This window comes from Mus caroli, unplaced genomic scaffold (assembly GCF_978045245.1).
Source record: "Mus caroli unplaced genomic scaffold, Mus_caroli_1 scaffold_7, whole genome shotgun sequence".
Classification (NCBI taxonomy): domain Eukaryota; kingdom Metazoa; phylum Chordata; class Mammalia; order Rodentia; family Muridae; genus Mus; species Mus caroli.
In genome coordinates, this window is record NW_028227262.1 from 62,020,263 (window position 1) to 62,047,114 (window position 26,852).

The following is a 26,852-nucleotide window of genomic DNA, read 5'->3' on the forward strand; positions in this document are numbered from 1 at the left end:
GAGGCAGGCTGTGGCAGGCTGTGGCAGGCTGTGGTAGGCTATAGCAGGCTGTGTGCTTTCCTTCCCTTTCACAATGAGGACGGGGGGCAGGGGGAGGGTCTGGAAATTCACTGAGGCCCAATATCAGTCAAATGGCAGGACTCGTTTCTGATCTCTGGATTTGAAACTTGGTTGAATCACACTCTGTGTCAGATCATGTCCCCTACCAAGGTTTCTCAGAGTCCTCATTTACACAGCCCGAGAACTGTGGGCCACTTAATTAGCATAGCAGAGTGTATAATGCTGACTGAAGCATTATTATAACACAGCAACTTAGTGTGAACTACTACAGATGATTCTCTGAACACTCCAAGTCTTAAACATGAAATTACCTGAATCACTGCTAATGTTTCAACATCTGGAAATTAGGTAGTGTCTGTGGAGTTCAGCTAGCACTTAACAGAATTCAAGAGAGGGGATGGGTTTAACCCAGTGCTGTGTGTCATCTGCTAAAGTGGTCATATATACTCTCTTTGTTTTTACATGCCAGGGGAATGCAATCCACTACAGATTTAAAATGCTGCTGATTCTCATATTTCTGGTTGCGTTTGGTTATTGTGGATTCTTTTCATGTGAAGGGGAATTCTGTTTCCTATATATTCTTCAGAAATTTAATATTCTTATTCATAATTTTTCTGTTACTAATACTTTTGCTTATGGCAATATGCAATTTTTAATATAAGTTTTGCCACAACTTATTCCCATGTAAGATATGGGGCTAACTCTTGACATTTCTCCTGCACTGGTTTTTCCAGTGCTGTTGTGGAACAAGCTTTTAAACAGCCACGTAAGAAGCAGCCGGGGTGGACTTGGGGCTGCTGGGTTTCTGCTCCATTATGGCTCCGTTTGTTTGTCTACAGTTCCACACTCAACCCACATTGTTTTAATTAGTTTCAACATCTGGAGGACCGGTCTTTCCTCATTTCTAATATTGAGCAAAAATCTCCTTGGTTTTAAGTGGATTTTTCCAACCATTTGCTTTTATATATTTTTGTCTTAGTGTTCCAAATATCCTTGGGGTTTTCATCTGAGTCGTCCGAAAAGCTTAATTAGTCCTGGCACCGATGGCTTCTTACTAAGCAGCTCTTGCTCGTCCTTAAGCATGCTTATCATGTCTGTTTTGTGTCCTCTGAGAAGGTTTTGTTCTTCTCCTAGGTTGCATTCAGTGTTGGCTAACTCCATTCCCACTGTGAGTGGAGCATTACCTGGTCCATCGCCTTGATTGGTCGTGCTCACAGGCACAGTGGGCTTGGTGTTTGGAGCCCGTGAGCTTCCATTAAACAGCATGAAATGCTTGTAGGGGCGTCCGTGGGATGTCCACATGGACAATCAGTAATTCAGCTTGTGACTCCAGAACTAGCTTAAGAAATAGGTTTGGGGGAGAAAATACTGGTTTTATAGAATTATTTTCTTCTCTCCCTCTCTCTCTCTCCTCTCTCTCTCTCTCTCTCTCTCTCTCTCTCTCTCTCTCTCTCTCTCTCTCTCCCCTTCCTTCTGTCTCTCTGCCTCTCTCTGTTTCTGTGTGTCTCTCTCTCTGTCTTGCTCCCCCTCCCTGTCTTTCCCCCTCCTCTCTCTGATTCTCTGTCTATCTCTGTCTCTGTCTCTTTCTGTCTCTCCCCTCTCCCTCTCTCCCTCCCCACCCCCTCCTTTCCTTCCTTGGGCATTAGGGCTGGGACCCAGGGCTTGGACAGGCTAGCTGAGCACTCTATCACTTAGCCTCATCCCCAGCCCTGGAGAGTTGCCCCCCCGCCCCCCTGTCATCTTAATTATTTTATTAGTTCTAACTTTTCCAGTTACCTAATGGTTATTTTTTAGATTTATCAACACTTCTGTTTTCTATGTTTTAAATTTTTTATTTGTATTCATTAATTCATTATTGTATACCGCCCTTGTGGAGTCTCATTCCTTCTGTGCTGCGCAGTCTCACCCTTTCCTGCCAACTTGAGATGAAGGAGGGTTTGTTTGTACCTTATCGTCTCTGAATATCGAAAGCTGCTGCTGGTCTGAGTGGAATGTTGGGTCTGTCGAACCTGAAGCTCCTTCCCGCTGACGAATGAGTCTTGTTCTCCGTGCTAACTCCTACCTCATCTGTGCACAGCTTTACTCTTGCTATGCTGTGATTTAAGACAGTGTCTCCCGTGTGATTTTTGTTTACCCTCTCCCCTCAACTTTCAGAATCATTTATTCTCTTCAAAGGATACAATCTGGATAACTTAATTTTTGAGTGTTAGTGTCTAAGCTGCATTAGTTTGCTGATGGACTTCTGGGCTGTACACTCCATCCCTACACCTCTTTCTTTCTCTCTCTCCTGGAAGCTTTTGGGACTTTTTTATCTCAAATATTTTAAAAATTGATGTAGTGTGTGTGTGTGTGTGTGTGTGAGAGAGAGAGAGAGAGAGAGAGAGAGAGAGAGAGAGAGTCGTCTCATTGATTCTGTAAGTGACTGTGTATGGTATCTAAGCTATCCTATCTGATACTTAAACTTCTTCAACCTAAGACCCTTTTCTTCTTTGATTTTCTTATTAGTATTCTGACCTGCTCACGATAGCTTTTACGGTCTAAGTATATGTTCAATCTGCCTCTTTTCCTGCACTGTGTGTTTGTGTGTGTATGTGTGTGTGCACTCGCGCACATGAATGTAAGGTGGGAAGGGACACTGGGTGTCTTCCTCCCTTGCTCTCCAACACTATGTATGTATGTATGTATGTATGTATGTATTTATTTATTGAGATTCCTTTTATTTTTATTTGTTTGCTTTTGAGACCAGCCCTCTCATTCAGACTGGAGCTGACTAATTCAGCTAGTTTGACTAGCCAAAGAGCCCCAGGCAATCCCACGTCTGCCTTCACAGCACTGGGATTGCAGGTGCAGGTCATCATGCCTGGCTTCTTTTGTTTTCTCAAAAAGTTGGGGTTTGAATTTGGGCCCTTGTGTTTACATGTCAAGCACTTTACTGCCTGAGCCATCGCTCCATCCCAGTCTATCGCTTTTATTGAAGTTCTCTGAGCACATTGCAGACTTGTTCTGTAATCGCCAACTCAGTGTTTTCTGTTTTACTGCTGTTTTTGCAGCACTTAGCTCTGTTTCACTTTCTGCATTTTCAGCTAGCAAATATTTTCATTTCTGTGAATGGTTTCCTATGCCTACAAATATGTGTGTGGCCTGTGTGTACCCTTGAGTGTGTGTGCATACATGTGTGTATATGTATGTGCACATGTGTATGTACATGTGTGTATGTGTGTGTGCCTCTGTGTGTGCCCATGTGCATATATGTATGTGTGTATTACCTGATATTTTGGAGACAAGGTACCTTCATCACCAATAGGAACTGGAATCTTTCATATGTATATATCCTGTGAGTTTATTTCAAAATGGGCTATTTTCTTGGCACTCATCTTCCTGGCTGCTGAGACATCCCCATCCCCCAGAGCCCACCAAGGGAGAGAGGGAATTGGTATCAACTGGGCTTTCCTCATTGAGCCTCGTTGACAAAGTTAAGACCTCAAAATAAAGAAAAATAAAGTGTGAAATATGGAAGTAATGTTTTTAAACTCATGTGCCCTCCTCCTTGAGTGGAGACCCTGAAGTCATTCCAGAGGAAGGAAGAAGCAGATGCCTGAAACGGAGGGTCTGGGGCAGGTGCTGGGTCACACTGAAGGAGGTTTCTCTTCCACACACTATGGGGTGGCTGGGTTAGGATCCTGTCTCCTGACCCATCACTGGGTGACTTGGTTAGGACCCCTCTCCTGGTCCCACCACTGGATGACTGAGTTGAATCTCTCCCGTGGCCCACCACTGAGCAGTTGGGTTAGGACCCCTCTCCTGGCCTCTCATTGGATGGCAGGTTTCGGCTCATTCCCTCCTAAAGCTCTTACTGTTCTTGTGACCTGGAATGTCAGGATGTTTTCTTCCCTGTCAGCAGCTCCGCCTTGTGCAGGTGTCCTAAGATTTGAGTGTGTCACCCTTTCTCACTTACCTTCAGGCAGTGAGAGCCATCTGCTCTGTCCTGATGGGTTAGTCACATCTGTGATGTGTTGGGAGCGGCAGTCACAGTGAGATGTACACCCTCAAAGGACTGTTTTTGACTGGAAGTTTCACTTTTCTTCCAAACTTTCCAAGATTCAAACACAAAGCCTAGCAAAACAGCCGTGGGTCGAAGGGTTATCATATCTTTTTCAACCCACTGGCCTCGTTTTACTAATAAGGAAAAGGATTCCCAGAAGGACCAGGTTGTTTGTGCTGATCCATCTTTGTGCTCAGCACCAGATTTTAGTCACAGATTTAAGGTTCTTAACTCAGTTATATTTTCCCTACCGCATACAGCCTTCTTGGTCTACCTGCCTCTACTGAGTACTTCCCTCAATCTGTTACATGTGAGATGCTCACACGAAGCCACATATGTGTATACATATAAATATATGGCAGGTGCCTACATATACTCTTTAATAAGGGTTTACTGAGTACCAGTCAGTAGACTACTTTCTTCTTCTACTATAAGGTAAGGGACAATAGTGGTTACCTATGTGGCTCTCATTAGAACGGCATTCTTTATCCTCCCATTCTATAGATGGGAATAACAAGGCAAGAAGACTCTGGCCACCCTGCTGTGTAACCGTGGGAAGCTGGCTTGGAGCCCAGGAAGCACAGCCTTGGGTCCCTGTGCTTGATGAATACACTGGAGAGTTCCCCACAATTTAATATTATGTTTTAAGTTTAAGAAGAGGGGCTTACGCAGCTCACCACCCAGCTCCCTGACTGCTTCAGAGAAACAGGGCCCCAAAAGCTGTGCTCACACATGGCCCTGAGAGCTCAGTGGTCCTCAGAGAGGGAAGAGCTAAGTCACTGAGTCACGTGGAGATGTAAGGGTAGCCTGAAGGTCTGACTGTGGCTTCAGCAAGCACAAGGGACTCCAAGAAAGTCCAGCTTGCACTGAAAATGGAAATCTAGACCCCTCCCGTGCCCCTCTCGGGTACTGTAGCTTGCTGAAACACTGAACTTCGCCATGCTCTGGGGGCATCTCTTGGTTTTGAAGCGCATGATTCCAAGTTGCTATTCTTGAGAGGATTCTAAGTCCCTTTCTAAGATTTAAAATAAGAGGTGTTTGGAAGAACTTGAATGTGCCCCCTTTCCTCCGTCTGATGAATGCTGGGGGGATTCATGGTACAGACAGTTCTTTCGTGCTCAGTGAACAGTGTTAGCTATTGTGTTGTTGCTAGGTTTGATCAACAGCCAAGGGCCACCCTGAATCTTCCCCTGCAAACTCCACTTCGCGTCATCATAGCGTGTCCAACTGCACATTGATAGTGAGTTCTAGGTCTCTCTGGCCTATCCTTTTCTGAAGCGTGGAGCACTGGCAGGTTTACCCTGCATGGAGGGATATAGGCAGAAAATACTTCTTCAGCGCAAGGCAAGCGTAAGGCTACTGTTTCCTTGCACGATGGTTTTAGCAAGAGTTCTTCCCAAGAAGAATGCACAGGCCCTGTCTTCCCCTCATGCTTGTCTACAATCTCCCAGCCTGGGTCACAGTAATGTTGAGTCGACAAAGTTCACCTTGGAGGGATCCAGAGACACGCCTTTGCATGTGCTGTGAACCAGTGTTTCCTGCTCTCCCTCTGGTACCCTTCTGTGAACAGGAGAAAGTAAAATCTTCCTTCTTAAACCACAGGCTGTCATTAATACAGCTAATAATACATTAATACATTATCAAAGCCAAGAGGCTTCTTCCAAGGGTTTTTTTTTTAAATCTAAAAATGTAATATGTCAAAGCTTACATTCATATAAAAGATATTGTGGGTGGTTTTTCAAAAAATTTGAAAACCATACTTCGGGAGTCAAAGTAATAAACCCCCCATGTCTTTGGCTTCAGTGTTCTGAGAAGCACCCGATCTGGCTACTGCCAATGAAATCAAAATGACTGGCCAGAGCCCCGTTGACAGGCTCTAGTGCGGACTTTCCAGTGTCTGATTTCTGCTGTGCCCATCACAGGGTGCAGCTATGAAGCTGCTATGAATTAATTATGGAAAATGCCTATCGGAGAGTCTGACACATTAGAGGTACTCGGGAAATACCACTTGTCCCTTATGTAGTAAATACACAAAGGACAAAAGTGGACAGGAGCATTTCTGATGTCTGGCTGGAGACAGGAAGACCACATCAGCACAGACAGAAGAACCTGAGAATGGCTGCCTCCCAAATCTTCCATAGTCAGATGCGTTATCTGTTGTGCCACTGGCCCCAGCAGAGGCTACATTCTCATACCAGGGAGGGATGGTAGCTGAGTTGAGGACTCTCTCTGCCTGTACCACCCCACTTCCCAAACAATCCTGGTGTCATCGGGCAGTGGTACTCTGTGTTGTCTCTCTTGCTACACTGAGGGGACCCGATGAACCTTGCACTCAGGGCTGTCTCCATCAGACCCTGGTTCCTCCCCCACACAAACCCCAGGTTCCCCCTCTGCTGCTCATCCCAGCAAGCATTTAAACTGTTGCACAGAGAAGAGGATCATGAACATGTGAACAGCAATTCTGCATCACCAGGCTTGCGAAATGAAATGCCATAGGGGATGCTTCCTGAAGACACAGACTCTGTCTCCTTCTGCTTTAGAGTTTATCACCTCCAGGGAAGTGTGGACTTTCATATCCCCAGAAACAGCGTGCTTTCATTTTGAACTACTTATCTAACAACAAGTAAATGTATGTATTTATGTACAGGTGTGTGTTTGTGGGGTGCCAAGCTGGATACACATGTGTATGTAGGTACACACATATTCATGTGTGTGCACATGTGTGTGGAGGCCAGATGTCAACCTTGAGGAGCCTTTGACTGGTATCTGGAATACTAGCTAATAAACCCCAAGGACCCATGTGTCCCCACCGCCCCAACATTTGGATTACAAGCACACGCTACCATACCCAGACTTTTACTTGTGTCCTGGGGATCTCAAATTCAAGGTCTCATTTACTTAGTTAAACAGTATAAGGTATGAGCAGAGTGTATGGATTTTTGAGATGTTTTCCATCTAGAGCCAAGTGTCATGCTTGGTTGGAGTGAATCTTGTTGCTTCTCTTGCACCATGCTCTGGTGTGAGGTGTACCACCAAGGCACTCATCTGCCACCTTCTTTGGAAACAGTCCGCTTCTTTCTTTTCCTGTTGTGAACAAAGCTACGTGGAGCATTCGAGTGCTTTTTTTCCTGGTGAGAGCTGCGCTGGGCCGAAGGGACTGTCTATGCTCTGTGATAGGGGAGGAGAGAGTATGGTTGCTCAGTCAGGGTGTATGAAGGGCATTACCAGTTCATCTTCAAAGGCAGAGTGTGAGTTTAACTCCCTCTGTGATTTGAGTTCTTGGTGCCCCACATTCCTTGGTACTGTCCTCTAGTTCTGTCTTTGCAAATTCTTCCTGCCCACATGTGCCGTCCATGCTGAATTATCCAGTATAGATCTAGCATACTCCTACCCACTCTCCCCGCCCCCAGCTCAGCCTTGCTATAGAACATGGACAGAAAGGAACTATGTCTGAGTAGAAAATTCTAGAAACAATTTGTAGGTTTTAAATTGTGTTCATTTCTCAGTACCCTGATGAAGTCTGAGATCAGCCCTCCGTCGTGCCCCCAAGTGTCATTGTTTACCCAGTGTGTCTACACTGGGCATTACCCATCCATTGGCCACCTAGATAGTAGCTGTCTCTGTCATGAGATGGCTGTGGTGAGACCATCTTGCTTTTGTTAAATTTGTTCTTGTTTTATTTACTGTGGCCCCAATGGACAGGAACGGTGGTATTGGCTATCTGACCACGCCAAAGAGAAGATCTAAGACAGAGGAAGTTTATCAGTGAACCATCCAGTTTTCTTGTCACATCTCAGGCTGTGAAAGTTATGGTCCTACTCAGAGCACACTAACAACTAACATGGAGACCATGGTGAATTTGAGTGACCAATAGAAAAGGTGTTCCAAGCAATAGGGCTGTGCTATGCCAGAAAGCTCCAAACCTCTATGTCGACTTAAGCAAGAGATCTCCTGGGGTCAGGGCCACCCACATCTCACTAAAAGTAAGGGATGGAGTCAGAGAGTCATGAGTAGGACTGGGCTGAAACTGTAAACACCACCGGATGGAACGAAGTATACAGAAGGCTAGCAGCTGCCTGAGGTTTCAGGAATCTCCTGGGCATCCTGATGCGTCCCAACAGAAGTAAGGAGTCCACTCTATTTTAGAGTCTCCTCAGTATATGCGTGAACTATGTTAGAATGGTAGCAAAAGATTAGAGTGAATGATACTGATGTAAAGTATTTTATTATATGGGTAAATGCATAAAATTCATAAGATAAGGATGCACATTGAAAGGCACTGGTCAGCTGCAAAAGCAAACAAACAAAATGGAGATGATGGAGGAAGAGATGCAGGCAACAGATAGCTGTGTCTGTAAAAGTGAATGGTGTTGGGTGAGCTATCAGGAGGTTCTCGATCAAACAGAAGAATGTAGAAGAGAAGCAGCAGATTGGCCTTTGCAGACAACAGACTTCATCCCAACAGTGTCGACCGTTACATTCAACAGAAGGTGACTGATGTCTGTCAACCACAAGACTGAGAAAGTCCCCACCAGAAAAAGAAGCAAGAGCCATGTGTCATTAAACACAACGATTTTCCTGGACTGTTTATGCAGCTGAGCTCTAGAGGACCAACCGAGGAATGGCCTCAGATACAAAAAGTATTACATCAGTTCTTAGTTAGGGTTTTACTGCCGTGACCAAGGTGACTGTTATAAGGACAACATTCAGTTGGAGCTGGCTTACAGGTTCAGAGATTCAGTCCATTATCATCAAGGCAGGAGCATGGCAGCATCAAGGCAGGAACATGGCAGCATCCAGGCAAGCACAGGGGGACCTGAGAGTTCCACCTCTTGTTCTGAAGTCAAACAGATAACTAGCTTCCAGGTAGCTAGGAAGAGGGTCTTAAAGTCCACACCCACAGTGACACACCTACTCCAGCAAGACCACACCTCCATATAGTGCTATTCTCTGGACCAAACATTCAAACCACTACCACATCTCAGTCTTAGTTCCCTTGTTGTGATAAAACACCATGACCAAAAACATCTTGTCATCTTACTACTCTTTGGAGCACTGTATCACTGTGGGAAGTCACAGCAGGGACTAAAGGAGGGAGCTGGAGGCAGGAACCGAAGCAGAGACCCATGGAAGAAAGCTTCTTGTGGTTGTTCCACAGCTTGCTCTTACTGCTTTCTTAGACCCCTCAGAACCTCACGCCTCGTGGATACATCACCCACAGTGGGCTGGGCCTTCCAACATCAATCATTAATCAAGAAAATTACAGATTTGCCTCCAGGCAGTCTGGAAGGGTTTTTTTTTTTTTTTTTTATCCAACTGAGGCACTGGAGGCTACTCTTCCCAAATACTCCAGGTAGGAAAACAAACAAACAAAACAATAACCAGGATCTGGGACATTCTCAGAAGGCTGGGAGACCACATGCTGTCCCCAAGCCTACGACACTTCAAGATGCCAAGCCCAGAGTTCAGAGCCCTGGGTATTGTGTTTGCTGATATCTTCCAGGCTAAAGCAAGTCACAGAGCCAAGTGCAAAGCAGTATGGAAAGGGACATCAGAGCAGGGGGACCGGAAGGTGGGGCATCGTCAGAGCAGCCTTCTACACATATGACTCACAAGAGACGCATGAAATAGATCATAGCCATAGGCTAAGGGAAGGAAGAGAAAATATGCATCGTGCAAATATTAATCACAAAACTCGAGATGGCTTTATAAATGTTACACAATGTAGACTCTCAAATAAAAACTGTTTATTAGGCAAAGTCCAAAGATTATGTCAAAGGTGAGCTACGGATAAAGAAAACAGAAGAAGGAAAGCTAGTTAATGTTGCCAACTGACTCATAGTGAAAACCCAAGAGTCAGTTGTGGGACACAGCTAGGACCAGTGTGTGGGAGACAGCAAGGACCAGGGAGTGGGAGGGGTTAGGAAACAGCCAAGGCACCTCGGAGGAAGAGAAGGGTAAAGGACGGAACAGTTATAACTGGGCTGTTTATGTTACGAAGCTCAAAAGGAAGCGCCTGCCAAATTCAAAGTAAGTAGGAAAAAAACCAAGAGCCATTTCTGAGCTGAGAATTTTAGAAGAGTGATAATAAACTTTCGGGAAGGTTGGTTTATGAAAGTGAAGAGAAAATGCAAGTTACAGGTATTGTCGGGAATGGAAAGAAGATCTTGCTGTAGAGGTTAAAAAAGACAAAGGAGCACTGGTCTTTCCTAGAAATCAACTCAGTAAGAGACTGGAGACGCTTTTCTTTCTTTCTTTTATTTCAAGTATCACAATGTTTATTGATAGATACAAATATATAAAATCAGGACATGAACATGACTTGATAAATTAAGTAGACTTAATTTCAATACTATGGTAAGAGGGACCAATTCAAATTCTCACCATTTGTTTCAGACCCAAATAGATAGGGACCCACTTGGGGGGCTTGCTGATATGTTTGGCAAATGCCAGGTAGTGGAATTGGTGCTGGTCCAGGAGTTATCCAGGATAGGCTTTTCATCAACAATGGGATGTCACCGTTCAAAATAGCTCTTCAATGGAGAAGCTTTTCTCGAGCAAGCACCTCATCTTTCATCATCTCTGCCAAGCCTAGACAGGAGCCTGGAGAAGCCACCATCTTGTGGGCTATCAGCACATCACCACCGCTCATTTTAGAACATGATGGTGCTAAAGTAACAGCAGACCTGTGTGGGTCCATTTGTCATGCTGCAGCCATGGGCCACCTGGAAGTGCTGAGAGCGTTGCTGCGTGATGAACAGCTCTGTGTGGTTACTGTGGAAGTCAAGGCCCCAGAGCCAACAACTACAAGACATCTGGGGACAGTCCAAATCCACAGCCACCCCTTCACAGAGAGCTTCGACATTGACAGTGCAGACCTCATGTTGGATTATCTCTAGGTGGTGGAGGTCATTTTTACAGAACAGCAAAAACAAATGGATGTTGGGTAACCCTGAGGAGGCTTGCCCAGGGGATACGTGGGATGTGCACCTTGACGTGCTCACCTGTGCTGTTCCTTCATGGCTTTCGTCAGCAGACATCACCAGAGTGCCACAGCACGACTACGACCCCATTCTCAAGTCCACAGAGCACTGTGACCGATCCTTCCCACCCATCACCCCAGAGATTCCCCACTCTGCTGCTGTGTGGATTTGCTAGAGAATAATGTAGCGGCGTATGAACGAGTGATTCATCTATCAGCTTCCTGCGCTACACCCATTAAGTGTCATGTGTTGCAAAAGGAAAAAAATAGGCGTGGCCTAAAACCCCCAGTTCCTAAGAAGGAACACTGGCAGACAGAGAAACCACCAAAGAAAATGGGACATTTTAATAACAGCCTCTTGTGTAGGATTCCTGGCCACTCGTTTCCCAGGAAGTTAACGCTGCACTCACAGTTGAATTTCTGGAGAGGTTATCACCCTGTCAAAGGTCCTACTCCCCACTCCTCAGGTTTCTAAGACAACATAAGGACTCACCCTTGAGCAGTTGGTGACCCAGTGTCAGAACAGACCCACAATTCCCAGGCCACCATTTCTTTTCAGATGTCTAGAGATCGTGGGGACTTAGAAAAGGAGCAGGGAGTGTTGAGACAGGCAACAAAACATGTGACCAGTTTAAAAAAAAAACTGGTGGATCAGGGAAAAGTAGAGACAGAGGGAGGGAGGGAAGGAAGGAGGAAGGGGGGGAGAGAAGGAGAGAGGAAGGGAGATACTGAGAACACTGGTTCAAGAAAACCTTTGTAAAGGAAAAGAAATAGGCTGAGAAGAAAAATACCCCCGTTCCCATACTTTATTTGGCAGAAGGAAAACCTGCCAAGGAACTGTTTCCATATCCCCAACATGCTATTTTTTTTGAAGTTTTCTTTTTTAAGCTTCGTGTTAGCATAATATTCTGATTTTAGTGCTACCCAGAATATTCCAGACTTCACTATTCTGAACCGAAGAAAAGGACTGTTCCCTTGTCCATTAGCATCCAATAAGTTTCAAAGACTGAGTTCCACCTTGCATGTAACACATCTTAGCCATATGTCCCCTCTAGTGTTTTCTCTGACCTTCCCACTCCTCCCCCTTCGCCCCCTCCCACAGCCCTAAGAGCCCCCTTGTCTTTTAGTATTCTATGTTCTTCTCCTCTGCCTTCCACACAGGAGCAGACACACGCCATCTTTACCTTCCTCAGCCTGGCACATCTCACTTACGTTACCATCTCTTTCTATCCATTTTCTTGATCATGACATCTGTTCTTTATGTGTTTGCACACATGTGCCACATCTTCTCCATACATCCATCTCTCGGTGGACATCTGGAGGGCTCCTCTCTCCCGAAGGTCATGCACAGTACAGCCATAAGCTTGGCTGTGCCCGCATTCCCTGGCATGGTGACTGGCCTCCTTCAGGTGTTACCTGAGAGTGGAATAGCTTTTGAGTTGTGTGAGAAATTGTACCAATTTCTACAGTGGCTTTACTGTCTAAAGTCCCACAGCAATGGAGAAGGGCTCCTCTTTCCCCACATCCTAGCTGGCATTTGTCATTTTTTTAGTGAGACAGAATCTCCTGGTGGCCTAGGGCACTGGACATTGTTTTAGGCATGTCTTGGCCTTCAGTAGTTCTTCGTTTGTAAAATTCATTTGCCTGTTTGTTGATTGGATAACTTCTTTGTTTTTACATTTTTTTCTTTACAGTCTAGATATTAATCTCCTGTCAGGTGACTCCCTAGCCAAGGTCTTCCCCTGTTAGGCTATCTCTTTGCTCAGTTGCTTCCTTTGCTATAAAGATTTTTAGCTTGATATGATCCCATTAGCCTGGTCTTGTTATTATTTCCTGAGATGCTGGAGCCCAGTGTCTTGCTTATATGCTAAGGGATTTTCGTCTCTTTGTAATTTTGGTTTCAGGTATTGTGAGTGAGCCAGTGACCCATCTTGGGTTGATTTGTGTACCTGGCAGAGGTGGGGATCAAATGCCACCCTTCTTCATGTGCATGCATTTCCCAGCTTCGTTTGTGATGAGAACTCTTCTATTGCTGGTGTATTTTTAAAGACTTGTTTTAATTATATGCATGGGGGGTGCGCATGAGTGCAGGTGTCCTCAGAGGCCAGAAGAGGGCGTTAGATTCTAATAAGTTGAAATTATAGGTGATTGTGAGCTGCCTGATATCTGTGCTAAGAACCAAACTCGAAACTCTTAACCAATGTCACTTTTCTCCAGCCCTTCAATATATTTTGTTTGTTTGTTTGTTTTTTAAACACAGTCAAGGATCAGGTGTTTGTAGGAGTGAAGGTTTATTTTTGAATCTTCTACTGTATTCTATCGGTCTACCTGTCTGTATTAGTCACTATGGCTTTGTAGTATAGTTTGAGGTCAAGTACCATAGTGCCCCAGGGTTCTCCCTGGACTCCCAGCACATTTTCTGTTTGGGTATTTTAGAACTGTAAACATCCAATCTAATTTTCAGAAAAATAGTCTTTTTTTTTTCCCATAGCTGCCCCTCCTCCCAGCTATTTGAAGGATCCTGAAGATGCTATCTCAGTATGCTTAGGAACAGACTCTTGATTTCCTGCTTCTGCTGCTGGGAACTCATGAACTGCCAATCGTTAGGACAGAGCTCTGCCAGGAGGCCACTGGTCCTTACCCCATCCTGTAGGGAACACCGCTCTCATCTCTTAGCTCTCTTACTAAAGCATGGGCTCCTTCTTTCCTTCTCATCAAACAACCAAACAACACCATTGAAATTTCACCTTTTGGAGGGGATGCTGACATATTGGAGGTGGTGGATTACAGCACAGAGAATGGCTTCTACCACAAGGCCCCATCTGTCCTAGGGATGGTGGGTGGCCAGGCCCACTGAAGCCTGGCCTTCCTCTACGTGGTCCAAGTGAGGCTCTTTTCTTCCAGAAATCACTGGCAGGGGAGATCCCCCAACCACTTCACAAGACTTTGTTAGATGCCTGTTATTTTCTAGTCACAAGACCTACAAGACATAGCAGGGACCCAAACAGTCCTGGACCAGGAATTGGTCGGTCTTGCTACGGGTTGCTAATGTAGACGGTCTGTCAAAGCCAGGAGCTCAAGACCAGTGACACTGAGGCAGGGCCAGTGGAGACAGGTGAAAGGTGAGGTTGGACAGGAAGGCCACAGTCACACTTGTAGGTCTTGCAAAGCCACTGGGTGGGGGAGGGTCCCTCAGGTATAATGACTTGTTATGGGAGGGTCCTAAGCAGAGGCAAGAGTGGTATGTTTTGATCTTCATGTTAAGACTCTGGCAGCCTCACGCAAAGGGAGTGAGAGTGGAGGCAGAGGGGCAGGTATGGTCTCAGTGGCTTCTGCAAGGTGGTGGTGTAGCCCCTAGTGTTGTTGGGGTGGGTGTGAGTCCATTTCTAGATAATTTTGGAGGTAAACCAACACAGTTTGCTGAGGAGTCAGGCCACAATCCAGGTAGGCTTAAAGGTTTTGAGGACACCTTGGGCAGCTGGGCTCTGATGAAAGTGTCAGATAATAGTCTGCCCCTTTCCCAAAGGTTGATTGACACAGCGTTGAGTAGCAGCCCGAGAGTAGCAACAGTGGGCACCTGTGCCAGGACCTTTCATCAAGCCACTTTATAAAATGTTCCGACAGCCTGATCATCTACCCTCCTCAGCCCCACCCGGGCCTCCTGCCGCATCACTTTTCATGCAGGATTCGTGTTTTTCATTAGAATTCCTACCCAAACAATTGCTAGGATGAGCAGGTGGGGTTTTCATTCATCATCCATTCAAGAAAAAGCTTATCAGTGCAGCTCATAGTAGGACTTTTAGGGTCGAATCCTACCCTTGCCACTGGCTACTTGTGAGGCCTTGGACAGGTTCCCTGGGCTTTTTGTGATTCAGTGTCCTTAGTAGTGGAACCAAAGAGCCGCCAGAAGGCTGGAGTGTTCCTGTTCCCAGCAAAACCTCGAGTGCGTGCGTGCGCGTGTGCGTGTGTGTGAGTGAGACTCATCTTTGACTTCCAGTCTCTGAGGGTAGAGACTCGCGCTCTTTGAACCCAAGATGTTTCTCTTTGATACAGAAACAGTAGCACCCACCCTGAGGGCTTATTGGGAGATGAAATCAGGACCTTTAAGCAGAACTTGGTGTATTAGGTTTGCTAGGAATAATGTTAGCATCTCCACTCGAAGGCTCTTTCCTCCTAGTTTAAATTGTACCTTTCCACCTCTGCCATGAAACTGAAGCAGAAGGCGGGCCATCCTGACCCCTCTCACAGGCTTGTGGTTTACAAATGAGATTAGGGCTCTCAGAAGTTTTGGCACGGTACAGTGCTGCTGCAGAGATAGGAACGTAAGTGGGCGTCTTACACCCCACCCCCACCCCCCAGAGACAGTAGTTAGCAAGACTCCATGTGGCCCTGATGCCACTCCGGGTCTCTCCTATCCTCTGTGCCACTTCCTTTTCCTGCCTCCACCATGACTAAACAGAGGAAGAGCACACAGGTGTCGGCCACCTGCGGACACTCCCGTGTCTATGGGATGTATGGCTCCCACGTGCTCTTTTTTACTTTCGAAGCCGACTGCGCAGTTTCCTTCAGCACCATTTGCTGGGATGCTTCTCAGCTGAATCCTCAAGATGGCCTTTCTCTGGCTTCTCCTGGTTTCTTGGTGCTCATCACTCTCTGATGAAGCCCTTTGTGTGCTCACCTGGGTGGCTGTGTGTCTCAATAGGAGCAGGAACATCTTAACGTTCACTTCCAATGTAGAAAGAAGGCTTGGTCCGTGTCACCAAAGAGGAAAATCTTAAAAGCAAATGGAGGTTCCTGTGAAAGGTGCCTCATGGTTGAAATCTCACTTATCCTGCTCTAGCTGTGGCTGAGCCTAGCGGAAGACGTTTCCCTCTGGCGGTTCTGGGGAGCAATCGGAGCAATACAGCGTATTCGTGGAAAGCAAACTGGGGCATATGGCTGTCAACAGCAAGGTGAAAAGACTCCCATGAGGCTAACAAGATACTTTTGGGTTTCAGGGAACAGATCCGACAAGGCCTAGAAGAGCTCCAGAAAGTTCTGCCAGGAGGAGACACTTACATGCACGAAGGATTCGAGAGGGTAATTTGGGGACAGTTCTAATCTCTCGAGTATAAAGCATCACACTGGGATACCCACGTAGAGATAGCTGATGATCTAACGGGTGCGTTAGGGGAAGAGAGAGAGCACTGTTTCCCCCCATGCACTCACCAACAACTACATTCAAAAGAACTAAGGGAATAGAAACAGGCTGCCTCTCCTTAACTGACACTCATGAAGAGTTCATTAGCCAGTGTGTAGATGTCCCTCACAAATGGTGCCACACACAAGTCCCCTCAGTTCCCAAAGTGATCTTCATGGCTGCCAGCCTCAATGGCTGAGGTGGAATTTCAGTGCCTTTGACTTTAAGGAAAATCTTTCCAAGACTCCGAAGAAGATCTCCACCTGTGTCAGCAATTAGCTGACTTAGCTGTGATAGTCACTTTACCGGATATCAGCACTGGCATGTGGAGTGAAACCTGGGCAAGTCACGTTAAAAGTCAAGACAGCCCTGGCTGCTTGCGAACACCAGCTCCTTGGGCCATATGCATGCTGCTGGGCTGGCAAGCGGCATGGTTTGGCTTACGGTCGCTCTAATGGCATTTCCGTGTGTTTTTCAGGCCAGTGAGCAGATTTACTATGAGAACAGTCAAGGTAAGATTGGCATAAAGCTACCTTATGAAGTGCCTCATATTGTACTGTTTGCTTCTAAAAGAGAATTTGTACATCTCAAAGTTCATGTGCAACATGGTCCATAAATCCTGTGCATTCATTCGCTTATCACAAAGAAGGAAAATGAGGGAATGCCAGAGAAGATGGCTTATATCAAGTCAAACTCTACCATGCTGTGCCAGGAAACATTATATAAAAAAACAATTAAGATCTCAATATGGTTGCAGGCTGCAATTTCCAGGAATAGTTTTGCATGATGAATTCAGTACATTAATAAATACTTGGATGGGTTGGTAAGGACTTGGGTTTTTGTGACAGATTTAATTATCTTGTCTCTCTCTGAGCTCCTGTGGTTGGATCTGTTATTTAGATCAAGTTTGGCTTAAAGTTCCCTTCACTTAAATATAAATGCATAGAGTTTGCTTAATAAAGCCTTAGAAAGAGAAATATAATAGTCACCATCATTTTTGGGTTTTTATTACCCCCCCCCCATGGAGAGCATTCCAGTATGTCCCATGGATCTCTTTGATGAGATTCCGTATAACTGTGGGGACTTTCCTCCTAATGCCACTTCCTGCTTGGTTGTAATTCAACTGCAACAAATAGGAAAGGCCCCAAACTCGCTGAGCGAAATCAATTTTAAGTACTGTTACTGGAAGTCTAAACAATACTGGAAGCAGCCCAGTAGATTTTTCCAACAGCTGTAATACTTCTGGTCAGCTTGCAGATTCTGAATTATGTCTTGGCATATTGTCATCCAAGTGTGGTATATGTGGCCAGCTGTGACTTTCAAGGAGGACCAGGACAGACTAAGTGTAGAATGGGCCCCAGGCCTGCTGACCATCACTGGAACTGACTCAGCTCCCGTGTCATCAGACTGACCTATCTGTCGAGATGAAGCTGGGGAACCCAGTAGTCAGAGCTTTCTTCCTGCTGGAGTTTCTTCCACACACAAAACAAGACTGATTGCCACCATATCCATTTTCAGTGACTGGGCTCATAAAGAGATAAACTCTCAGGTGTGAGGAGGGTATTCCTGTCGGTTCAGGATGAGTGACAGGGTCTTTGCTGTTTCGAGCAGGATACAGGACAGCAAGCGTCATCATCGCGCTAACGGATGGGGAGCTACACGAGGACCTCTTCTTCTACTCAGAGAGGGAGGTGAGTGGCAGCCACTGGGTCTCAGGGAGGAAACGGGACCTAGCCCTCAGCTCAGAGCTAGAGTGTGTAGTATGTGCATGGTGTATGTGCGAAGACCAGGACCCCCTTCTGTATTCAGACAAAACCGATAGTCATTGTTGGTTAAAAACCTGAATGAAAGTGTTCCATATGTAAAAATAATCATAATAATTCACTTTTAAAGTCAATTTTCATGTCTTACACATGGAAAATAGTTTCCTCCTTTCAAAAAGGTCTATGATGCACTATCAAAGGCACTATATTACTATAGCAGGTTAAAAATGTCATGCATGCATTTTAAACAATAAATGCTTGTACCAATTTTTTTCCCTTTTCCCTCATATTTTCTGCTAAAGACATAGAGGAGAGAGAGCTTTCTGTGATTCACAAGAACCAATCTGCCAGGGTAACATTCAGATTCTCAGTCCAGGAAACCAAGCTGAGCAGGCACCGGGTGGAGCACTCTCCAGTCCTCGGTAGTGCTCCTTCCCTTTCCTTTTCTAAGGTTTTTTTTTCCCCCACTGTGTTTTAAAAATATTTTACAAAAGCATTTGTTTATTTTCTGTGTATAAATATCTTGTCCACATATATGTATTGCACCATGGTGCCTGTAGCAGTCCAAAGAGGATGCCAGATCCCCACAAAATAGAGTTATGGATGGCTGTGAGCCACCACGTGAGTGAGGGCGCCCTCAAAGGCCAGCAGCGTCAAATACCCTCAAAGCTGGAGTCACGGTTGGTTGTTAGTCGTTGCCTGATGTGGGCGCTGGGAATCAACCCAGGGTCCTCTGAAAGAGCACTCCATGCTCTCAACTGCCCAGCCATCTCTCCAGCTCCCCATAGCCTTTTCTTCATGCTTGCAAGCATTACTCCCCAAGACAAGGGCCTCCCAAAGGCCTCTCTCCCTCACTGAAGAACCACTGGCAGTTGATGGCTGTTTGGAAAGAGATGGTCATTTTTTTCAGAGGTGTGGTCACTGGTAGGTGACCATAGATATATTGAAGCCTCCTTACAGACGTGGGCTCGCTCAGACCCAGGTAGAAATTTACACAGAAGGAAACAGATATGAAGTGGGGGCGGGGTGGGTACTGGAAGACATTAATGGCAGCGGTACAGTTCCCTGGCTCTTTTGACCCCTGTTTGGTTTAAACTGAACTCCGTCCACAAGCGTGAAGTAGTGCGTTTGCTCATTCCGAGCTTGTACTGGCTGTGCAGTAGAGACACACAAGAGAGCAAGGCACAGCTGCTGGGCTCTCCCATGAAATGCTTTCCTTGTTTCTCTCTCCCATGAGCACATGCCTGGCATGGGAAACACAAACTAACATGACAGATGCTCTAAGCATCTGCAAAGCAATACGTTTCTGTACTCTAAACTTAAAACTATGCAGTGGAATGTGAGGCGGCTTATTTAGGCACCAAATAACTGTCAGATCAAGTGAAAAAGGGCCTAATAAGGAAAGAACTGAAATCAAACAAATGATGAGTTGAAAGCAGACGTTAGCCGGGAGTGATTTTAGGTATATGGCACGTACAGACTTGGAAAGAGCTCAGTGGGCTGATGCCAACAGGGGAAAGGTTCCCAGAGAAGACAGAAAGAACATGAACTCCCCCTTCTCCGTGACACCCCCACAAAGCTCAGCTGGAGGAGAGGAGTCTCAGACTTGATGTAGATGAGGTTGGCTGGACCGTGTCGCATTTCATTCTGAATGCAACAGGAACTATATCCACCGTAAAGAAGAAGAGACATGCTCTGTCCCTTCTAGAAGTCAGTGTGAGAAACAAATGGGTTGAGCTTCTCACAAAGGGAGACGTTATAATCCAAGCCAGTATGCACACATTGGGCATCGGATGCTTATGTTCCTCATCTGTTGAGCACCGGCTCCATGTGTTCCTGTGCTCAGGAGAGAATACAGGAAATCTGGAAAACAAATGCCAGAGCAAATCAAAGTACCTTTCATAAATCAAATAGAACACTAAGCCAAAACCTGGAGATTTTTCAGTTTGTTGCCAAGTCAGTGATTGATGTCAAGAAGACGCTGGCTACTGCTCAGATCTGAATGTACCATTAAACCACTTTACTCTGTGGCTGTGAGAAAGGTCTGCTTCATAAACGATGTTGACTTTAGAAACATCACGATATCGGTGAGCTCTGCACAGATGACCACAGTTAATTCCCCGAGCATTCTACAGAGTGAAGTCAAACATCCTCACAGGGATATGTGGTGCCGACAGCCACATTCATTTGTAATACTTTGTTGCCATCCCAATCAGGCAAAAAAAAAAAAAAAAAAAGGTATGCCAATAAAACCTACTTCAGCCTGGACAAGTGATGGGCTTTATCTGCCCTAGTCACTCCCCTTCCTCCCACATCTTCTAGGGCTGTCCCTCAAGTCAGCTTTGGCAGGAGACACCCTAAAGTGACCACCGCCCTCTGGTCCACATGCTTTACATTAGCCCTTGAAGGAGTGAGTTCAGGCTCCTTGGGCTCTAGCTTACTCCTTTTCGGGTTCACCTGCCACACAGTAGGTGCTCAGGAGACACCCCACAGTTGATGGCGATCTCTATCGAGAGGACGGCTGCCTCTATGGTTCCCTTTAATATCCTTTGTCTCCTCCACACAGGCTAACAGATCCCGAGACCTTGGTGCAATCGTTTACTGCGTTGGCGTGAAGGATTTCAATGAAACTCAGGTATGGACCTGGGTCTCCTTCTGTTTGGAAATGGGCTGCCTGGGAAGGATGAACACAGAGCACTCAGCATAGCGGGGCACCTGCAGAATACACAGCCCCTAAGTAGGGTGTTTCTCTAGGAAGCTCACTAAGAAGATGTTTCTGACCATGTGAAGAATTCGGCATCATTTTCTGAGGTTTCTGGGGTCTTAATATAGACCACCCAGGACACACCTCTCTTGTTTAACTTTCTAGGTAGCGTTAAGTCACCATGGTGTTATCACGGCTCTCAATTCACTTAGAACACTCTCTAAAAACTTTAGTTTGACAAGTACAACTTTCCTTTTCAAGTGGCAGGTTTTCTTTGCTCCTTAAAAATGTAATGCATTTTCAGTATCAAAACGTAAGAATAGCTGGAGATGTGTGCCGAGATACAGAAAGCTGCTGACATCCCGAATAAGAGCTCTTCCATGTGGCTCGGGACCATGGTACAGTATCCTCAGTGAGGTAGTTAAGTGAGCAACAGGATTGCAAAGCAATGAGAATACTCCTGCCCACTTTAAAAACAAAAACAAAAACAAAAAACAAACATACGACGTATCCAACTGTCAATAAGGATTAATTAGAAAAACTTAAGTAAGCTGGGCGTGGTGGTGCACGCCTTTAATCCCAGCACTTGGGAGGCAGAGGCAAGTGGATTTCTGAGTTCTAGGCCAGCCTGGTCTACAAAGTGAGTTCCAGGACAGCCAGGGCTATACAGAGAAATCTTGTCTTGAAAAACAAAACAAAAACAAAAACAAAAACAAAAACAAAAAAAAGAAAAGAAAAGAAATACATGACATAAGTAGAAGTCAGTTGTGAGCAGGCCTTGTTTTTCTTTCATTTTAACTCTTATAGTTCCCTAAATTTTAAAAGAATTAGCATGTTACTTTTACAATCAGTAAAAACAACAACAACAACAACAACAACAACAACAAAACAAATTTAAAACTGTCATGGCCTCTGTGGTCCCAGAGCCATGAATGTCGGGGGCCCCTGGTCAGCTGTTCCTTGTTTTCTGTTTCTGGCTTCATGAACCCAACAAAGCAATGGGCCTGCCCTTGGTTGGTGTGAAAGGTGGGGATCCCTTTCATCAGCCTGGTGCAACAAGGGCTTCAATTTGGTTCTGGAGTTGCTCTGAGAGATCTGGAGTCTGTTTGATTTGGATAAATTTACCTACAGATATTTGTGCAAGAAACAAGTCAGTGGTCCCCAAATCTACAAATGGCATCACCCCAAGTTGTGTGTTCATCCAGCTTGGCAGTCTTACCTCTGCTCCTAAGAAAGAAAAGATTCCAACAAATGCAGGGGCTGACACCTCCTCAGCCTGCTCCAGGAGTCTCTGGTTGGCTCCTTACTGCTGAGGGCGGCTGAACCTGCTGAAGGCTCCAGGTTCCTCCGGGTTCAGAACATTGGTGCCCCCAACCCACGCAGCACATAGTAACTTTCATAAGTCTTCCAAGTTCATGCCTGACACATCTCTGCACGTGTTTGTGTGTCTGTCTCCAGTTGGCTCGGATTGCAGACAGTAAGGACCACGTGTTTCCTGTGAATGACGGCTTCCAGGCTCTGCAAGGCATTATCCACTCAGTGAGTACAGACTTCTTCTGAAAGGCTGATCTGCAGTTAAGAACAACCTTTCTCCCTCCAAACATCCCCTCCTGCCGCCGCCCCCCCCCGCCCCTCTGCTGTTTTTCTGCTTGAGAGAACATTCCTTAACATATCTCTGCGTCTACTATGTCCTAAGTCTTCCTTCAGCCTTTCAATCACATTTCTTTTCTCCCTCCTGTGCCAACTCTATCCTCCAAGTGGAACAGGACCCCTGGCAGTAAGCCAAGCCCAGTCAGCCTCTGTTCTCAGAGTCTGCACTTGACTGACTCTCAGCCTACCCAGCCGTGACTAAACATAGCTGCCCACAAGCCAAGACAACACCTTTGTTGTAACAAGCACCTACCTAATAAGTTACAAGTTAAATAATTACAAAGTAACAATCACACAGAGTTACACATACCATACAAGTCAGCCCTGAGATCATTTCTAAGACACCCTACTGCAGTCAGCTAAGGTGAATCCCAAAGCCCGAGCACCCAGAATACCTTAGAACACTGATGTGTGTAATCAGAAGTTTTCAGAATTCTGAAAACCAGGCTTATTTCATGCTGGGAGTGCCTGTCTTAAATATGTTCACACTTCACTAAAAAGTAGAAAGAACTGGGAAAATAGAGAAGTAGGAGATCCAGTGGTTAGTCCATGAGGGGGGACTGATGGGCCAACAGAATGGCTCAGTAGGTGAAGGTGGTTGCTGAGTTCAGTCCCCAGAGAGCCCACATGGTGGAAGCAGAACCCGTTCCCTCTAACTGTCCTCTCAACTCTGGGTGCGCATATAAAACTTCCTGGGGTCAGTGTGGCATTCTTGGTAACATAAGAACCAAAACTCAAGTACTTTGTGAAACAGCTACCTCCTACTGCAGAATATTACCAGCAGGATTCAGAACCGCTCTTAGATCCTCTGGAAGCTGTGAAGGGAGGGGCAGCTTCGTGAGAAACTGGGCCAACCAGATTCCTGAAAGACCCTGAAGGAGGTGGGTGGCACAGGAGAGATGGAGCCTGATTTCAGCCTCCTTCCCCGAGGCTGGAGAAGAGCAGAGTTTATCCAGGGGTGGTGATGGTAATGCTGACTGTGGGCGGCTTCGGAGGTGATGGAGGATAAGCCAGCACATGGGCCTGGAGCAAACTGGCAAAAGCATCGAAGGGTAACTGTACCTGCAGGCAGCGGGTGGTACACTGAAGCACTTGTTTTAATCTTACTTTATTATTATTATTTTTAATTTATTTATTATATGTAAACACACTAGCTGTCTTCAGACACACAAGAAGAGGGCATCTGATCTCATTACAGATGGTTGTGAACCACCATGTAGTTGCTGGGATTTGAACTCAGGACCTCTGGAAGAGCTGTCAGTGCTCTTAACTGCTGAGTCATCTCACCAGCCCCCTTAATCTTATTTAAATTAACGCATAATAATTGTACATTTCTGGGGCCTAATGTAATATGACCAACTATATTTTCTGAGTTCTAACCAAGCCCAACCCTGCTTAGCTTCTGAGATCACAGGAGATCAGGCAAACTCAATGTGGAATAGCTGTAGACATATGATGTCTCAGTGCATACACACAGCTGTAGACATGTGATATTTCAGTACATACACACAACTGTAGACATGTGATGTCTCAGTGCATACACACAGCTGTAGACATGTGATATCTCAGTACATACACACAACTGTAGACATGTGATGTCTCAGTGCATACACACAGCTGTAGACATGTGATATCTCAGTACATACACACAGCTGTAGACAATGTAACATCTCAGCACATTCACACTTGTAGACAGTATGATGTCTCAGTGCATACACAATGGTAGAGCGTGTGACATCACAGTACATTTACACAATGTACACTGATTAAACCAGGGTAATTTGTATCCCCATTGCCATATCAATTTTTTGTGTTTCAAGTCTTGAGCTCTTCTAAGCCATATACACAGGAGTGTAGAGACACCAGAGATGGTGACCCAATCACACACTCACACCAGGACAGCTTCTGAACGGGGTCAGATTCTTTTCTCTGTTGAAGCCCCCAGGAACCACATGCCCCGGGTCCTTCCTGGGATATTTCAACATTAACGACTCGCCCAAGCTCAATGTGAACCAGGATGTTTGTAAAACTACCCCCACCCCCAAACTGAAATAACTCCAAGGATATGTTACAAGCTCTAGCAGGACAGCATCCCCCAAAAGGAAGAAAAATAATTGCAAACGTTAACGGAATAGTGGCATTCTTATGAGCTTTTATCTGGGAGTTACATTGGTTTTGATCCTCCCAGGGCTGGAACCCCGTGTTTATGGCGGTTGTTAACTGGTTTGCTCTTTCTCTAAAGAGATGAGTACGGTGGGGCTCATCCTTCTCAAGTCAGACAGAGATAATTACGGCCTAAGAGCTGGCTGGCTGTTTTTAAGAGGTGGGTTCTGTCTCCTTTCCAGTATCAGAAACAAAGGCCATCGTTCTCCCCCTACCCTTGGCTCCCATCCGAGGCCCCCACTCCTGCCCATTCCCATCCCTGCCCCGTGACTGGTTAGCTTCTTGTAATAAACTAGGGCTGGACTTAATTATCTAAACTAAGAATGCTAAGCAGATTCTGATGACTCAAACAGGTCACAGGTTTCTGCAGTTTTGAGCCTCAAATAAAAGTGCAAGGGTTAATACTGATCCATGGAGCAAACGCTCACTGGGAGGCTGGGGAGGTGGCTCACAGTGGCTTGCCCTGGATTTGTGAGGCCCTGGGCTCTGTCCCCAGCATTCACCACCAAAAAATGAAAAGAAAATGTTGATGGGAAGCCTCCTGTTGTAGACACCGACCATTCAGTTATAAGTGAAGCAGGAAGTGACGCTGTCCCAGTAGTCACTTCCCAGCAGAAAGTCTATGGGAGAGACCCATAAAAGACAAATGATATATGAAGTTAAGTCGTATAAATGGTAGAGAGGAATAGCCTATTCCTCAGGTGAATACTGAAGGGGACAGCAGTGATCCAGGACCTGGAAGACGAAATGCAGCTGTCCTTGAAGTGCAGGTTTGGCACTGCAGAGTGTGTGGTCCTGAGACAGTGCCTGGTAAAATGAATGGACCACATGTAAGGCAGAACTTGGCGAATGAGAAGGAGAAGTAGGCTGCATTGAAGGCCTTGATGTTTGCTCTAAGACAGGGATGTGCATAGTCTGGAAATAGAGCAGCCATCCTCAGGGCTTAGGAAATGAAGCCATGGTAGCCCGCGTCTTACCAGCAAGCCCCTGGAAGATGAATAGCTACTTAGAACCAGAGTGACAAGGTGTGTGCCTGTATGAGGAGGAAGAGGCATTGGCTATTGAGCTTCCTGGGTGAGGGGGAAGCTTTACAGCTGCTCTCTAAAGAAGCATCCATTATCCTGAGTCCCAGGCCAGGATAGGGATTGCAGGCAGGTTGGATAAACTGGCATACCTGACACTTGCGGTGGCGGCCAGGGAACTAGAGATCAGCAGTGTAGGTAGAAGCCCACCTTTTCCATCTGGGGAGGTAGAAGGAGAGTGTAGACACTGTATACTCCGGAGCTCTTTGCCCAGGGGACAATCTTCCCGGGTCCTCTGCTGCCCCACCCACATACCTGTTTTGACCATTTCAACATCCCTTAAGCCTCCTAATACTTACAGGAAGTACTTAACCTACCAGAGTTACAGAAACTGTTGTGTTCTTCTGTGGACAAAGAGGCCAGAAAGCCAGCAGTTAGAGCAAACTTTCTTTAACAAATGCCCCTTTGCCCTGTTCAATATTACTCCACTTTAAAACCCCATTGCCGCCACACAGTATGTATTTTGTTGCCATTTGCTGGTGAGGAAGCCGATGCCCAGAGTGCTAGGAGAGGGGAGCCTACAGTTCTTCCTCTCTGTGTGTTTTTGAGGAAATAAAAATAAAAGCCACTCTGTGCAGTCACTGGGCTGAGCATGCCATCAAACCCTCACCAGAACCATCCAATAAATTGGACGTTGTGTGGTTGGAAAGGTTTGGAAAACTGGCTGGGACCATACAGGGCAGCAAGTGAGATTCAAGAGATGTTGCCATGTCTGCTCAGGAGACTGATCCCAGAGCTCTGCTGAGCAGTGTAAGCCAGAAACAGCTCCATTTCAGAGAGGGAGGCCCTGAGGACCAAATTCAGGAGAAGTCTCTACGCAGTTCATATGGTTACCACAAAGGCAACAGAATCCAATGCTTGGATCCAATGCTTGGCGCGCCCTGGCTGGGTGGGGAGTCCTTTGCCTCTTACCACTCGGTCAGAAGCGTTTCCACAGCATAGCTGGTGCTCAGTGGCTCATGACAAGGGGACAATTTGTCAATTAGACTCAGACTTCATGGTCCTTTGGGCAGACATTCCTCCTAAGCTATTATTTCTCCCATCCGAGTTTTAGCCAGCCAAGGCTCTGTGTAGGTCAGGCATAGTCGGAGAGTGTGGCTAAAGATGTGAGTAAGCGCTTGCTTCTTTTCCATGTGTTTAAAAGTCTCAAGATGATCAAAGAAACAGCCCTCAAATCCTGAATGGCAGAGGAGGCCAGCCAGGCAGAAAAGAACGCCTCATTCACAC

General features: G+C 45.9%; 1 protein-coding gene across 1 annotated transcript in view; it reads left to right on the forward strand.

The window, feature by feature from the left end:
* The window catches only part of Antxr1 (ANTXR cell adhesion molecule 1), a 200,969-nt gene that overhangs the window by 31,810 nt on the left and 142,307 nt on the right, over window positions 1-26,852 (forward strand). Inside the window, exons 4-8 of the mRNA XM_085840381.1 lie at window positions 16,082-16,163; window positions 16,742-16,775; window positions 17,875-17,954; window positions 20,593-20,661; window positions 22,189-22,269. Of these exons, the coding sequence (XP_085696507.1) occupies window positions 16,082-16,163; window positions 16,742-16,775; window positions 17,875-17,954; window positions 20,593-20,661; window positions 22,189-22,269 (346 nt within the window). The remainder of the gene's footprint in view (window positions 1-16,081; window positions 16,164-16,741; window positions 16,776-17,874; window positions 17,955-20,592; window positions 20,662-22,188; window positions 22,270-26,852) is intronic.